The sequence below is a fragment of the Lonchura striata genome, chromosome 28 (genome assembly GCF_046129695.1).
Source record: "Lonchura striata isolate bLonStr1 chromosome 28, bLonStr1.mat, whole genome shotgun sequence".
Classification (NCBI taxonomy): domain Eukaryota; kingdom Metazoa; phylum Chordata; class Aves; order Passeriformes; family Estrildidae; genus Lonchura; species Lonchura striata.
In genome coordinates, this window is record NC_134630.1 from 7,532,473 (window position 1) to 7,548,252 (window position 15,780).

Genomic DNA, 15,780 nt, shown 5'->3' on the forward strand with positions numbered 1-15,780 from the left:
CGGGATTAATCTCCCGCCCGGGTTTTAATCTCGGGGCTGTAATCCCCCCCCCCCCAGCCCCGGCCCCAGCCGAGGGAAGGGGCCCAGCTCGGCCCTGGGGCGTGTGGGGGACCCCCAGCCTTGCCCGATCCCGAGCTGGGGGTGCCCGAGCCCCCCCAGAATGTCCCTGTGGGTGCTGGCGCCGCAGGGCCCCGCTGTCCCCCTCGGTCACCTCAGCGGCGTGGCCGTGGCCGTACCCAGCACACCACCGGCCCCAGGTGTGCCAAAACTCGGCAGGACCCCCAAACCCAGCCCAGTCCTGAGCTAAAACAGGCTCAGCTCAGCTGGGCCGGGCCCACCCCCCCTTAACCCCCTCCGTGCCCCCCAAACCCCGCTTCGAGGGGGTTTTCCCTTCTCCCACCTGCTCTGAGAGCCCCGAGAGGATTTTTTGGGGTCACCGGGGGGTGGGAGCCGCACGGCAGAGCGGGGGTGACCCCCGCTGGCCGGTGACCCCCGAGAGTGGCTCCGAGCCCGGGGACACGCGGGGGGGACAGCGACGCTGATCCCGAGGGGGCGCGGGCGGGTGCCGCCTCTCCCCTCGGGCCCATCGGCGCCGTGCCGCCCCAAGGCGGGCTGCCTGGCCCCAAAAACCGCACAGCAGACACGCCGAGGCCCCCAGCTCTTTATTGGTGCGGAGATAATAAATAGAAACGAGCCCCTGGCTGGGGGCGCAGCGCCCACCGCCCGTGCCCTGCGCCCTCCCCGCTCCCCGCGGCCGCCCAACGGCGCCGGGGCCGCACGGATGGAGCGGCCGCCGCCGCTCTCGGTCCTGCTGCCACCGCGTGGCACCTCCCGGCCTCTCCGCCGGCCGGGGACGCGCTGCTGGCACGGGCGGGGACCGGCGGGGACGGGCGGGGACCGGCGGGGACGGCGCCACCGGACCGACACCGCCACAGCGCCGGGCAGAGCCGAGAGGAGGGGGCTTGGTGGCATTTGGGGGGCTTGGGGAGGGTCTCAAGGAGCCGCAGCCCCAGGCTGGGGGACAGTGACCCTGCGGGCAGCCCGGTGGCACCGCCACGGGCACGGGGGGGTTCCCGAGGGGCTGAGACGGCGGAGAAGCGGGGGGCCGCTCCCCCGGGCTGGGTGCTCGCCCTCCCCACGCCCCGCCGGTCTCGCTATCTCTGCCAAACGTCCACGGGCGCTCCCCTCCGCGCGGGGAGCGGCAGCGGCCCCGGCGCGTACGGGGGGAAGCCCTTGGCGAAGTCGTCGCGGGGCTGGAGGTCGCCGGGGGCTCGGGAGGCTTCGCTGAGGGTCGCCAGGCTGGCCAGGGGGGGCTGGGGGGTGCCCGGGGGACAGCCCAGCCCCGGCGACACCCGCTCCGACTTGATGCTGATGGCCTGGCGCTGCGGGGACGCGCCGGGCACCGCGGCCGGCTCCTCCGCGGGCACGATGCGGCTGCCGGCCCTGGGCGAGAGGGGACGGGCTGAGGGGTGTCCCCGTGTCCCCCGCGGGTACCCCCTGAGGGCTTGAGACCCCCCCGAGCTCCCCTCCTGGGCTGGTTCTGGCCCAGTTGGGCCCCACGGCTGCTGGGAGCCAGGAGTGTGACCGGCGTGGGGACACACGTGGGGACAAGATCCGTGGGGGAACCCGGCTGGAAACGAGCTGGGGGCGCCTCGGGGTGACCCCCCGAGAGCGCCCTGGTGGGGGGCGGCTGCCCCTCGGTGCCAGCAGCGCCCATGGCTGGGGGTGGCAGCGGCAGAATGGGGTCACCCTTGCCTTGTCCCCACTGTCCCCTGCCCCAGGGCCACCCCCGTCCTCACCCCAGTGCTGCCATGTCGTCCCCAGCCTGTCCCCCGCCCTGTCCCCCCATCTTGCCTGGTTCCCCACCCTGTCCCCCACCCTGTCCCCCCCCGGTCCCCCACCCTGTCCCCTCTGTCCCCATGTCCCCCCTGTCCCCCCCGTGCTCATCCCACCGCTGCCATGTCGTCCCCAGTCTGTCCCCACCCTGTCCCCCCTGTCCTCCTGTCCCTGTCCTCTGTCCCCTGTCCCCCTGTCCCTGTCCCCCCTGTCCCCCTGTCCCTATCTCCTGTCCCCTGTCCCCCTGTCCCCCTGTCCCTGTCCCCCTGTCCCCCTGTCCCTGTCTTCTGTCCCCTGTCCCCCTGTCCCCCTGTCCCCTGTCCCCCTGTCCCTGTCCTCTGTCCCCTGTCCCCCTGTCCCTGTCCCCCTGTCCCTGTCCCCCTGTCCTTGTCCCTGTCCCCCTGTCCCTGTCCCCTGTCCCTGTCCCCTGTCCCCCTGTCCCTGTCCCCTGTCCCCCCGTGCTCACCCCAGCGCTGCCATGTCCCGGGGGTGCTGCCACGCCGGGGGCTGCAGGAAGCCGGGGGGCGGCAGGACCTCGCCAGCCCCAAAATCTGCGGGGTGGGAGGACACGGTGAGCGGGGACGGTGACCAGGGGAGGGGACGAGGCCGTGCCGAGCCCGGGGGACCGCCACTCACCCGCCGGCGCCGGGCCGAGGAAGGGGAAACCGGCGAGGCCGTGGCTCGGGGGGCCGGAGCTGCCCGGGCTGAGCGCGGGGTACAGCGGCCGCTGCGGGAAACGGGGGGACCCCAATGGGAGCCGTGCCCCGAACCCCGCGGGACCCCTCCCCACCCTGCCCCGAGCCCCCCGGCCCCGGAGGGAGGGGCGGATGGGAGGAGTGGGGTTTGGGGAGGGGGCAGCCGGGTGGCACTGGGGACACCGTGTAACCCTGGGGACACCGTGTGGCCTTGGGGACAACCGGGTGGCACTGGGGACAGCTGTGTGACCATGGGGACAGCCGGGTGGCCTTGGGGACACCCTGTGGCTTTGGGGACACCGTGTGGCACTGGGGACAGCCGGGTGGCGTTGGGGACAGCCGTGTAACCCCGGGGACACCGTGTGGCACTGGGGACAGCCATGTAACCCTGGGGACAGCTGTGTGGCCATGGGGACACCGTGTGGCCATGGGGACAGCCATGTGGCATTGGGGACAGTCATGTGGCACTGGGGACAGCCGGGTGGCCTTGGGGACACCCTGTGGCTTTGGGGACACCGTGTAACCCCGGGGACACCGTGTGGCCATGGGGACACCGTGTGGCACTGGGGACAGCTGTGTGACCATGGGGACACCGTGTGGCCATGGGGACAGCCGGGTGGCCTTGGGGACACCCTGTGGCCTTGGGGACAGCTGTGTGACCATGGGGACACCGTGTAACCCTGGGGACAGCCGTGTGGCCTCGGGGACACCGCGTGGCCCTGGGGACACCGTGTAACCCTGGGGACACCGCGTGGCCCTGGGGACAGCCGACTCACCGCTGCGCTGGCGCCGCTCCGGCCGCTGGCCGGGCCGCCCTGGCTCTCGCCCCTCCGGCCCTCGGCCCCCAGGAACAGCGGCGGCGTCTTGGTGGCCAGGGAGCGGCTCAGGCCGGCGGAGGGGAACAGGGGGTAGCTGAGACCTGGGGACAGGGCAGGGACAGGGACAGGGGGACGGGACAGGGGACAGGGGGACAGGGAAAGGGACAGGGACAGGGACAGGGACAGGGACAGGGGGACAGGGAAAGGGACAGGGACAGGGACAGGGCAGGGACAGGGACAGGGACAGGGATAGGGACAGGGACAGGGGGACAGGGACAGGGACAGGGACAGGGGGACAGGGACAGGGACAGGGACAGGGACAGGGACAGGGACAGGGACAGGGGGACAGGGGGACGGGGACAGGGGGACACGCAGATGAGCCCCCTGCTGCGGGGGCACCCACGGGCGGCCGGGATGTGCCGTGGGAACGTCTGGTGAGCTTGAGGTGCCCACCCAAGGGTTTGGGATGCTGCTGCTGCCTGTGCCCCTGTGCCCATCCCGCGGCACCGCGCACCCCCCGGGGCTTTCCACGGCTCAAGGCTCCGTTTGCGGCGCTTCCAGCCGCTTTTCTGTCCCCGTCACCCGCAGGGGATGAGCCCGAGCCGGGCTGTGCCGCCGGCGGGCCGGGGCGAGGGCACGGCTGCGGGCTGGGCACAGCGGGGCTGGCAGGGCAGTGGGGCTGGCAGGGCTCAGGGGGCACAGCGGGGCTGGCAGGGCTCAGGAAGCCGCTGGAGCCGGCTCGGGCCGCTGTGCCAGCCCCGGCCCCGCGGCACCCACGCAGCCCCGGCCCCGCGGCCGGACACGCCCCGCGGGCCGCGCTTTGCATCGGGGCCGGCGGGGAAAATCCCCGCGGGGCTCCGGAGCTGCCCGGGAAGGGACACGGGCGGGCCGGGGGCACGGGCGGGGATGGGGGGCCCAGGGTGGATGGGGGGCTCAGGGAGGGAATGGGGTGTCCAGGGTGGGGTGTCCATGGGGAGATGGGGTATCCGTGGTGGGGATGGGGTGTCCATGGCGGGGTTGGGGTGTCCAGGGCGGGGTTGGGGTGCCCAGGGTGGGGATGGTGGTCCAGGGTGGGGATGGGGTGTCCAGGGTGGGGATGGGGGGGTCCAGGGAGGGAATAGGGGGCCCAGGGTGGGGATGGTGGTCCAGGGTGGGGTGTCCATGGTGGTGGGGATGGGGTGTCCATGGTGGGGTTGGGGTGTCCCTGGTGGGAATGGGGTGTCCCATGGCAGGGATGGGGTGTCCATGGTGGGAATGGGGTGCCCAGGGTGGGCATGAGGTGTCCCATGGCAGGGATGGGGTGCCCAGGGTGGCGATGGGGTGTCCATGGTGGGAATGGGGTGTCCATGGGGGGATGAGGTGTCCATGGGGGGATGAGGTGTCCATGGGGGGATGAGGTGTCCCATGGCAGGGATGGGGTGTCCATGGTGGGAATGGGGTGTCCCATGGCAGGCATGGGGTGTCCATGGTGGGAATGGGGTGCCCAGGGTGGGCATGAGGTGTCCCATGGCAGGGATGGGGTGTCCATGGGGGGATGAGGTGTCCCATGGCAGGGATGGGGTGCCCAGGGTGGCGATGGGGTGTCCATGGTGGGGTTGGGGTGCCCAGGGTGGGCATGAGGTGTCCCATGGGCGGATGAGGTGTCCATGGTGGGCATGAGGTGTCCCATGGCAGGGATGGGGTGCCCACGGTGGGCACTGGGGTCCCACAGCAAGGACGGTGGCCCATGGTGGTGCCAGGGTGGGGACAGGACACCCACGGCAGGGTCCCTTGCCCTGTAGCCACCCCCCATCAGTGTCCCCGAGCCTACCTGGGGGCGGTGGCCCTGGGGACCGTCCCGGTGGCTTTGGGGCCGCGGCTCTGGCGGCGGGAGAGCGGCCCCGGCCCTGCGGGGAGCGGCTGCCGCTGCCCAGGGACGCCTCGGCGGCCGGGGGCGAGCTGCCGTGGGCGGCGTCGGGCAGCGGCACCGGGCTCTGCGGGACGCGCGGGGGTCAGGGAGAGTACCCTCGGGACCCCCGGGGACACGCGGGGGTCAGGGACAGCCCCCTCGGGACCCCCGGGGACACGCGGGGGTCAGGGACAGCCCCCTTTGGGACACGCGGGGACACGCGGGGATCAGGGACAGCCCCCTCGGGACCCCCGGGGACACGCGGGGGTCAGGGACAGCCCCCTCGGGACCCCCGGGGACTCTTGGGGACCCTCAGGACCCTGCAGGACAAACCAGGGGACAGGACCCCTGGGGACCCTCAGGACCCTGCAGGACAAACCAGAACCCAAGGACAGGAGGGGACAGGACCCCTGGGGACCCTTGGGACCCTGCAGGACAAACCGGGGCACAGGACCCCTGGGGACCCTTGGGACCCTGCAGGACAAACCAGAACCCAAGGACAGGAGGGGACAGGACCCCTGGGGACCCTCGGGACCCTGCAGGACAAACCAGAACCCAAGGACAGGAGGGGACAGGACCCCTGGGGACCCTCAGGACCCTGCAGAGCAAACCAGAACCCAAGGACAGGGAGGGCACAGGACCCCTGGGGACCCTCGGGACCCTGCAGGACAAACCAGAACCCAAGGACAGGGAGGGGACAGGACCCCTGGGGACCCTCGGGACCCTGCAGAACAAACCAGAACCCAAGGACAGGAGGGGACAGGACCCCTGGGGACCCTGGAGGACAAACCAGGGGACAGGACCCCTGGGGACCCTCGGGACCCTGCAGGACAAACCAGAACCCAAGGACAGGGAGGGCACAGGATCCCTGGGGACCCTCACCCCCCGTGCCACCAGCGACTCACGTAAAACCTGGCCCGCGCCCGCGCCAGATCCGCGCCCTCGCCGAGCCCCCTGCCCCGGTCCGCGGGCGGCTCCGGGCCCTCGTCCAGCTCCAGCTCGTGGCTCTCCAGCCCCAGCCCTTTGCGCTTCAGCGTCTGCGGGGAGGTGCCGGTGAGCGGCTCCCCGCGGGCGCCGCGGCCCCGGGGCCGGCCCGGCCGCTACCTGGAGGATGTCGGAGTTGGTGCGGCTCTCGTGGGGCTCGCTGTACTCGGTGTACTTGAGCAGCACCTTGTCCATGTCGGTGCTGGCGTACTGGAAGAGGCGGTTGGCGCTGTTGAAGATGATGAGGGCGATCTCGCAGTCGCACAGCACGCTCAGCTCGTACGCCTTCTTCATCAGCCCGAATTTCCGCTTGGTGAAGGTCACCTGCCGGGCCGGCCGTGAGACCCCCCCACCCCAAAAGCGGCGCCCGGGACCCCCGGACGCGCTCCCCGCGGGGTCCCGGCAGCGCGGGGGGGGTTCACTCCCGTCCTGCTCATCCCCAGCCAGCAGCCCCCCACCTGCCGGTTCCGCTGATCCAAAATCCGGCTGATCTGGATCTTTTTCCGGCCCATTTTCGCCTCCTCCGCTGGGTTCGGGGCTGGAAGAGAGCGAGAAGCGCCTGAGCCCCGCAGCCCTGGGGCTGTCCCCGCGCAGAGTCCGCCCCAGCGCCGCCAAAAATAAGTGGGGCCGCCGAAAAATAATCGATTTTCAGAGGAAGTTCGGTCATTTCTTCTTCCGCGATGATGGTGGCCAAGCGGAAAATGGGGGAAAATTGGGAAATTCTGCTGGGTTAGGGGAGGAAAAAATCCCCTTGGCCTTGCCCAAGCACCCCCATCCACCACTCCCGAGCACCTTTGGGTGCCGGCCGTGATCCCAAAAACCTCCAGGGAGATTTTGGGATCAGATTTTGGGATCAGAGCTCTTGCCCCAAAGCCGGGGGGTCGCTGCGAGGCCGCTCCAAAGCTGCTCACGGTGGGACGGGGAGGGCGTTTAAAGGGGGCCGGGCTGGCGGCGGGGAGGGTCCCTCAAACCCAAAGGTTGCTTTTAGCTTCCAATTCGGGGATTTTTATTTTTTTTTTAATTTTTTTGGGGTTTTTTTTCAAACTCCAGCAGACTAAATTTGACCTCCGCCACTCGCAGGCCAGGAAGTGGCTGCACGAGGAGACGGCGAAGTGAAACCACCCACCCGGCCCTGCTGCCACCGGGCAGGGACGCGGGGCTGGGACACCCCCGTGCCACCCTGGCTGTGGGTGCCAGAGCCCCCCGAGCCTGTCCCGGGGCTGGGGACAACCCCCGTGCCACCCTGGCTGTGGGTGCCAACGCGCCCCGAGCCTGTCCCGGGGCTGGGGACACCCCCGTGCCACCCTGGCTGTGGGTGCCAGAGCCCCCCGAGCCTGTCCCGGGGCTGGGGACAACCCCCGTGCCACCCTGGCTGTGGGTGCCAGCACCCCCCGAGCCTGTCCCTGCACTGGGGACACCCCCGTGCCACCCTGGCTGTGGGTGCCAGCACCCCCCGAGCCTGTCCCTGCACTGGGGACACCCCCGTGCCACCCTGGCTGTGGGTGCCAGAGCCCCCCGAGCCTGTCCCTGAACTGGGACACCCCCGTGCCACCCTGGCTGTGGGTGCCAGCACCCCCCGAGCCTGTCCCGGGGCTGGGACACCCCCGTGCCACCCTGGCTGTGGGTGCCAGCGCCCCCCGAGCCTGTCCCTGCACTGGGGACACCCCCGTGCCACCCTGGCTGTGGGTGCCAGAGCCCCCCGAGCCTGTCCCTGAACTGGGACACCCCCGTGCCACCCTGGCTGTGGGTGCCAGCACCCCCCGAGCCTGTCCCGGGGCTGGGACACCCCCGTGCCACCCTGGCTGTGGGTGCCAGCGCCCCCCGAGCCTGTCCCTGCACTGGGGACACCCCCGTGCCACCCTGGCTGTGGGTGCCAGAGCCCCCCGAGCCTGTCCCGGGGCTGGGGACAACCCCCGTGCCACCCTGGCTGTGGGTGCCAGAGCCCCCCGAGCCTGTCCCGGGCCTGGGACACCCCCGTGCCACCCTGGCTGTGGGTGCCAGAGCCCCCCGAGCCTGTCCCGGGGGCAGTTCCTGCTCCTCTGCCGCCCCCACAGCAACACCCACCCCAAAACCCCCCAAATCTGGGGATTTTTGGGCAGAACCAGGCGTGGCACCAAGATGCCCCCACGGGACCCCCGTGCCCACCCTGCTGTGGGGACAGAGGTGGCCCGGCCGTGTCCCTGCTGTCCCCAGGGTGCCCGGGGCAGGAGCGGGGTGGGGTGGCAGCGGGGTGGCAGCTCCGTGTTGGGGACACCTCTGGGACCCCCCCGTGCCAGGCGGGATGCCAGGGGTGGGCTTGGGGACCCTCGGGTGCCCCGGTGCCCCCGCGCGTCCCGCTTCCCCCTCTGGAGCGCGTTGCCGTTTCGCCATCGTGCTCGGCTGCTATTTTTAGCCGATCAAAACTAATTTTAATTTATGGAAGGAAACGGCACTGCCGTTCCCACGGCCCCGCTGCCACCCGGTGTCCCCGGGCCCACGCACGACCCCCCCCGTGCCCCCTCCGCGGTCCCGGGGGTGCCCGGACCGCCCCGGCCCCGCCGGAAAGGGCCGAGAATTCCCCGGTGGAAGAGGAGAGGTTTTCCCGTTCCCAAGGGTCCCCGGGGTGCTGGAACGGCTCCGGCACCTGCGGCGCTCCTGGGGACATCCCGAGCTCCCCGGGCTCCTTCTGGGGTGGGGGCTTGGGGCTGGTCCTCGGGGTCTGGGGCAGGGGGTGCTGGCCCCGCTGTGAGCCCCCCGTGTCCCTCACAGCCTCAGCTGGGGGGGATTTTGGGGGGGGTGATGGATGGAGGATGGATGGATGGATGGATAGATGATGGATGGATGATGGATGGATGGATGATGGATGGATGGATGGATGGATGATGGATGGATGGATGATGGATGGATGGATGGAGGATGGATGGATGGATGATGGATGGATGGATGGATGGATGGATGATGGATGGATGATGGATGGATGGATGGATGGATGGATGGATGATGGATGGATGATGGATGGATGGATGATGGATGGATGATGGATGGATGGATGATGGATGGATGGATGATGGATGGATGGATGATGGATGGATGGAGGATGGATGATGGATGGATGGATGGATGGATGGATGGATGGATGGATGGATGGATGGAGGATGGATGGATGATGGATGGATGATGGATGGATGGATGATGGATGGATGGATGGATGGTTGGATGGATGGATGGATGATGGATGGATGGATGATGGATGGATGGATGATGGATGGACACAGGGACGGACAGATCCATGGATGGATGGATGGATGATGGATGGATGGATGGATGGATGATGGATGGAGGGATGGACACAGGGGCAGACAGATCCATGCATGGATGGATGATTCCATGGATGGATGGATGGAGGAATGGATGGATGGATCCATGGACACAGTCCCCGTCCATCCAGGGGGTCCAGGGGTTTGGGGTCAGGATCAGGATTGGGGTTGGGATCGGGGTCAGGGTTGAGATCGGGATCAGGATTGGGTTGGGGTCGGGGTCAAGATCAGGACTGGGGTTGGGATCGGGATCGGGGTTGGGATTGGGTTTGGGATCAGGGTTGGGATTGGGGTTGGGATCGGGGTCAGGGTTGGGATCAGGGTTGGGATTGGGGTTGGGGTCAGAATCAGGATTGGGGTTGGGGTTGGGGTTGGGGTCAGGATCAGGATTGGGGTTGGGATCAGGGTCAGGGTTGGGATTGGGGTTGGGGTTGGGGTTGGGGTCAGGATCAGGATTGGGGTTGGGATCAGGGTCAGGGTTGGGATCAGGGTTGGGATTGGGGTTGGGGTCAGGATCAGGATTGGGTTTGGGATCAGGGTCAGGGTTGGGATCAGGGTTGGGATTGGGGTTGGGATCAGGGTCAGGATCGCTCCCGCCTCATCCCAACCATTCCCGGTGGGACCCAGCACCCTCAGCGGGGCCTCCCCGGACCCCCACGCTGGGATCGGGTTTATGAGGAGCCCCCAGACCCTTTGTGCCTTTAGGGGACATTTGCACGGCACCAGGGGTGGAAATCCCTAATTCCAGCTCCTAATTAGTGACCTGAGACCAAACGAACCCGGGAGAGCCGCGTGAGTTTTCCCTGAGCTGCTGTGGGATCCCAGCACCACAACGGCGCCTCCAGCACCTTCACGCCCCCCGAGGATCCCAGAAATCCCAAATCCACCGGATTTACCCTAAAATCCAAGCAGGGTCTCGGAGCCACCCAGGATTCATCCTCGACGGGGTGCAAGAAGTGGAGGAAATTGTCATTTTTACCAAATTATGGGGGTTTTGCTGCAAATCCGAGAGCCGGGGGTGGCTGGGCAGGACTGGGAGGGGAGGGGTTGTGGAAACCCGCTGGTGGCACTTGGCAGCTCCCAAAAAACGTTTCGGTGGAGGAAAAACACAATTAGAGCAGGGAAAAGAGTTTCCATCCCGAAGGAGGGGAAAATCTGAGCCAGGGGCACAAAAATCCCACGGGAGGGAGGGGACGATGCTGGGACGGGGAGGGCAGCAGGGGTGGAAACGGGGGCTTGACATGGGGAGTTTAAAATGGGGAGTTCAAAGGGGGGCTTGAAATGGAAAGTTTCAAATGGGGAGTTCAAATGGGGAGTTTAAAATGGGGAGTTCAAATGGGGGCTTGAAATGGGGAGTTTAAAATGGGGATTTCAAATGGGGAGTTCAAATGGGGGTTTGAAATTGAGATTTTAAAGTGGGAAGTTAAAATGGAGGTTTGACATGGGGGTTTGACATGGGGATTTTAAAATGGGGAATTAAAGTGGGGGTTTGAAATGGAGATTTTAAAATGGGGAGTTAAAATGGGGAGTTTAAAATGGGGATTTGAAATGGGGAGTTAAAATGGGGAATTAGAATGGGGGTTTGAAATGGAGATTTTAAAATGGGGAGTTAAAATGGGGAGTTTAAAATGGGGATTTCAAAATGGGGAGTTAAAATGGGGGTTTGGAATGGGGGCTTGACCTGGACATTTTAAAATGGGGATTTCAAAGGGGGATTTTAGGAGCACCGGACACGGAGGGCCCAGAGGGACAAATCCAGGCCCGGCCCCGCGGTTTTGGATCCCGGGGATCCCGGGGGATGGCTGGGCTGGTGTGAGCAGCGTCCCGAGCCCGGCACGGGGAAAAGTCAAAGTTGAGCGCGGAGTTTGTGCCGGGCGCTCCTGCTTTTTATAGGTTGTTTAAACAAGCGACCAGTGCAAACCAGTGCGGCGCTGCCAGGGCACTGGGAAATGGGGCAGAGGTGGGCACGCGGCTCCGAGGGGGTTTTGGGACCGCCGCGACCTCCCCAAAACCCGTCCCCAGCTCCCAAACATCCCCCGGCACCCGAAAACCCGCCAGCTTTGGGGGCTGTGGGGCCGCCACCCTCCGGCCCCGCTGCCACCCCGCTGCCACCCCGCTGCCACTGTCACCCCGGGGTGACACAGAGCGAAAGTCCCGGGCGCTGCCACGGCCCGGTGCCGACGGGCGGAGGGGTTTTCGGTTCCACAATGAGTGTGTGGAAGGAGGGAGGATCGAAAGGGCCCCAAAAACGAGGCGGGCCTGGGGAGGATGGGTGGACACGGGGACCCCCTTCCACCCCGGTGGGTGCCACGTCCGAGGAGGGCACCTCGCAATTCCCGTGGGATTGGGCTGGAATTCGTTTGGGGTGTGCTCCCTGGTTTGCTCCTGACAATCCTGGGGGGGTTTTTGGGAAGAGGAGGGGAATTCAAGGGGTTTAAATGAACCCAATTTCCCCCCAAATCCTTCTGGGTGCCCCCCTAGCAGCGTGCCAGGCTTTGCAGGCCCCTCACAGCTGGCATGACCCAGCAGGATCCCCGTCCCCTCGCGTTCCCAAATCTGCTTTTTTGGGATGTCGTGGGTGCTGGAGGTGGCTGGGAACCAAAATCCTGGAGAACCTGAGGCCTGCATCCAGCTCCCTCCTTCCCCAGACGTCACCGTGCCGCGTCCGGCTGGCACGGGGCCGTGGAATCGGGCCAGGGGCGGCGCGGCCGGACGGGCACCCACGCTCCTGTCCCAGCCCCTGCACCCAGGGGTGCCAGGAGGGTCCCCGGGGGGCACAGCCCACGGCCCCGGCCCTGCTCAGCCCGGGCTTCCACCGGGCACTGCAGAGCTGGGAAACTCCAGAGCTGGGAAAATCCAGAGCTGGGAGAGCTTCTCCCATGGGGAGAGCAGAAAGTTGAGCATGGGGACAGGGACAGGGATGGGACAGGGATGGGACAGGGACAGGGATGGGACAGGGACAGGGATGGGACAGGGATGGGGACAGGGATGGGACAGGGACAGGGACGGGGACAGGATGGGGATGGGGACAGGACAGGTATAGGGACAGGGACAGGGATGGGACAGGGACGGGACAGGGACAGGGACAGGGACAGGGAAGGGACAGGGACAGGGACAGGGACAGGGACAGGGGGACAGAGACAGGGATGGGGACAGGACAGGTATAGGGACAGGGACAGGGACAGGGAAGGGACAGGGACAGGGACAGGGACAGGGACAGGGACAGGGGGACAGAGACAGGGATGGGGACAGGACAGGTATAGGGACAGGGACAGGGACAGGGAAGGGACAGGGACGGGACAGGGACGGGGACAGGGACAGGGATGGGACAGGGACAGGGACAGGGACAGGGACAGGGACAGGGACAGGGACAGGGACAGGGACGGGGACGGGGACGGGGACAGGGATGGGACAGGGACGGGACAGGGACGGGGACAGGGATGGGACAGGGACGGGGACACGCTGGCAGAGGGGATCTGGCAGAGGATCCACCTCACACTCCACGGGTGCCAGGGGGACCCAGGTGCACTGGGACACCCCGGAGATGCCACATGGAGGTGCCACCACCCCGGAGATGCCACGTGGAGGTGCCACCACCCCGGAGATGCCCCTGGCAGGAGCCCCGGCCGTGTCCCGTCCCCTCCCGGGAGCGGGAAGGACCCGGGCTGCCACCGGCACGTCCTGGGAGCGGCCAGGCCGCTGTGCCACCCCAGCGAGGTGCCAGCGCCGTCGGGGGTGACCAGGGGCGCTGGCACCGCTCTCGCTACAGCCGCGTCGAGCCAGCGGCTCGCCGGTGCCGTGCCTCAGTTTCCCCCTGCGCCGTGCGCTCAGCCCCAGCCCCCAGCGGCGCCGGTGGCCCCGGGGGTGGCGGGGAGGCGGCGGCGGGGCCGGGGCAGGGCGGCTGCCACCCAGGCTGCGCTTTTGGGTTAAACCCGGGCGTTCCTCCCTGCACAGACACGAGTAAAAATAACCGCCCCGAGCTCGGCGCAAACCACAGGCTTTTTATAGCCCGCCATCCCGAGACGGCGGGGCGGGGGCCGGGGCTCCGCCGTGCCCAGAGCAGCCCGCCGGGCGCCGGCCCGGCCGCACCGGCCCCTCCCCGGGGCCGCCCCGCTCCCCCTGCCCGTGCGCCCCGACGGCGCGGCCGCCCGCACGGGGACGGAGCCCCGGGCGGAGAAAAGCGGGGCAGACAGCGCCGCCGTGGCCTGCCGCTGTCCCCTCCGCCCGGTGCCGGTCACACCGGGGCGCGGACCCCCGTGCCCGCCGCGGGACACGCACCTGGGCAGCGGCGCTTCCTCCTCGGCGGCTCCGCGCCCTCCCGGCGCTGCGGCGGAGCCGGGGCGGCCCCGGTGCTGGTCCCGGTGCTGGTCCCGGTGCTGGTCCCGGTTCGGTCCCGGTTCAGTCCCGGTTCGGTCCCGGTCCCGTCCGTGCCCCCGGAGCGCGCTGCCGCCGCCGCAGCGAGCGCCGCCGCTTACATTTGCATAACCCCGCCCATCCCGCCGGATAATTTGCATATAGCAGCCGGGATGTTCTGCCATTGGCTGACGGCGGGTGTGTATTTGCATAGCCACGCCTCCGTGCGGGTTAGGGGCGGGGCCAAGGAAAGGGGCGGGGCCGGGGAGGTTTCGCGCGCGGCGGGTTTGGGGGGATTTCGGGGGGATTTGGGGACCCTGGGATGGGTTTGGGGGAATTTGGGGCTGGAAGAGCGGTGAGGATGAGCAGATTGGGGCTGCGATGGGGGATTTGGAGGGCAGGACAAGGGGCAGTTTGGGGCCCGGGGATGGTGAAGTTTGGGGGTCCCGGGGGATACTGAGCCCTCACCGAGGGGTTCCGGCCGGGCTGGGGCGAGGTTTTGGGGCGCAGCTCCGGGCGGGGTTCGTGGCAGATCCCACTGAGGTTTCAGGGGGTCCCCCGGCACCGCCAGCCCCTTCAGCCGCAGGGTTTGGGAGTGTCACCCCCGCGGTCCCCAATGTCACCGAGGGCTCAGCGAAACCGCGGTGGAAAAACCTCCCGAGCCCCAAGCGGGGACCCCCAAAGCACCCCCTTCTTTTAATTGCATTTTTTATTTTAGAAACGCAGCCGCCTCTCCCTCCTCCCGTGCCAGCCGGTCCCCGAGGGTGGCAGCGCCACAGGGAGGCACCGGGGACACCGGGTGACGCCTCCGTGCCACCCTCCCGGTGCCACTGCCGCTCCCTGTCCCCAGCCCGGGGAGGTGACAGACCCCGGGGTGCGCTGCGGGATGGTGGCGGGTCCCGCGGGTGTGGAGCTGCCCCAAAGGGACTTTGTGGGACAGGGGGGGACAGAGGGACACAGGGAGGGACAGGGAGGGACAGAGGGACAGGGGGACAGAGGGACAGAGAGGGACAGGGAGGGACAGGGGGACAGAGGGGGACAGGGGGACAGAGAGGGGACAGAGGGACAGAGAGACAGAGGGACAGGGAGGGACAGAGGGACAGAGGGACAGAGGGACAGAGGGACAGAGAGGGGACAGGGAGGGACAGAGGGACACAGGGAGGGACAGAGGGACAGGGAGGGACAGGGAGGGACAGAGGGACACAGGGAGGGACAGAGAGGGGACAGGGACGGACAGAGGGGAACGGGGGGGACAGAGGGACAGGGGGACAGGGGGACAGGGAGGGACAGAGGGGGACAGGGAGGGACAGAGGGGGACAGAGGGACAGAGGGACAGGGAGGGACAGGGAGGGACAGAGGGGGACAGAGGGACAGAGGGACAGGGAGGGACAGAGGGACAGGGAGGGACAGAGGGGGACAGAGGGACAGGGGGACAGAGGGGGACAGAGGGGGACAGAGAGGGACAGGGAGGGACAGAGGGACAGGAAGGGACAGAGGGGGACAGGGAGGGACAGAGGGACAGAGGGACAGAGGGACAGGGAGGGACAGAGGGACAGGGAGGGACAGAGGGGGACAGAGGGGGACAGGGACGGACAGAGGGACAAGGACAGACAGCAGGGGACACCGGGATGGGGGAGTGGCCTGGGTGGCACCCGCGGGCGCGGGACCCCGGTGTCCCCTCGTGTGTCCCCTCGTGTGTCCCCTCGCGTGTCCCCCCGTGGGTCCCCCCGTGGGTCCCCTCGTCGCGGCTCCGCGGCAGTTCCGTGCCAGGCAGGTGCCCGGTGCCCCGGGAGGATTTTCCCGCTGTCCGGTCCCGGAGGAGCCCCGGGGTCTTTACCGGGCACGGGAACGGCGCGGGGGTCCCGGGGTCCTTTCCCAGCCCCGCGGGACCGGGAACGTTCCGGGAGCTC

The 15,780-nt window shown here is 68.3% G+C and overlaps 1 protein-coding gene across 1 annotated transcript; it reads right to left on the reverse strand.

Annotated features, from left to right (window-relative positions):
- Window positions 1-433: 433 nt before the first annotated feature.
- Window positions 434-13,807, reverse strand: MEF2B (myocyte enhancer factor 2B). The gene is made up of 10 exons (XM_077788744.1): window positions 13,796-13,807; window positions 6,680-6,759; window positions 6,342-6,545; window positions 6,143-6,274; window positions 5,160-5,322; window positions 3,308-3,450; window positions 2,473-2,563; window positions 2,303-2,387; window positions 1,170-1,443; window positions 434-1,081 (listed from the first exon to the last, which is right to left on the reverse strand). Exons 2-10 carry the CDS (start codon window positions 6,731-6,733, stop codon window positions 434-436), a joined length of 1,794 nt encoding a protein of 597 aa, XP_077644870.1. The 5' UTR covers window positions 6,734-6,759; window positions 13,796-13,807.
- Window positions 13,808-15,780: the final 1,973 nt, after the last annotated feature.

Coding starts and splice junctions, on each gene's coding strand:
- MEF2B (XM_077788744.1), bottom strand. CDS start 6,733: ATGGGCCGGAAAAAGATCCAGATCAGCCGGATTTTGGATCAGCGGAAC. Junction 6,546..6,679: donor TGGATCAGCGGAACCGGCAG/GTGGGGGGCTGC, acceptor CCGGCCCGGCAG/GTGACCTTCACCAAGCGGAA. Junction 6,275..6,341: donor CCAACTCCGACATCCTCCAG/GTAGCGGCCGGG, acceptor ACCTCCCCGCAG/ACGCTGAAGCGCAAAGGGCT.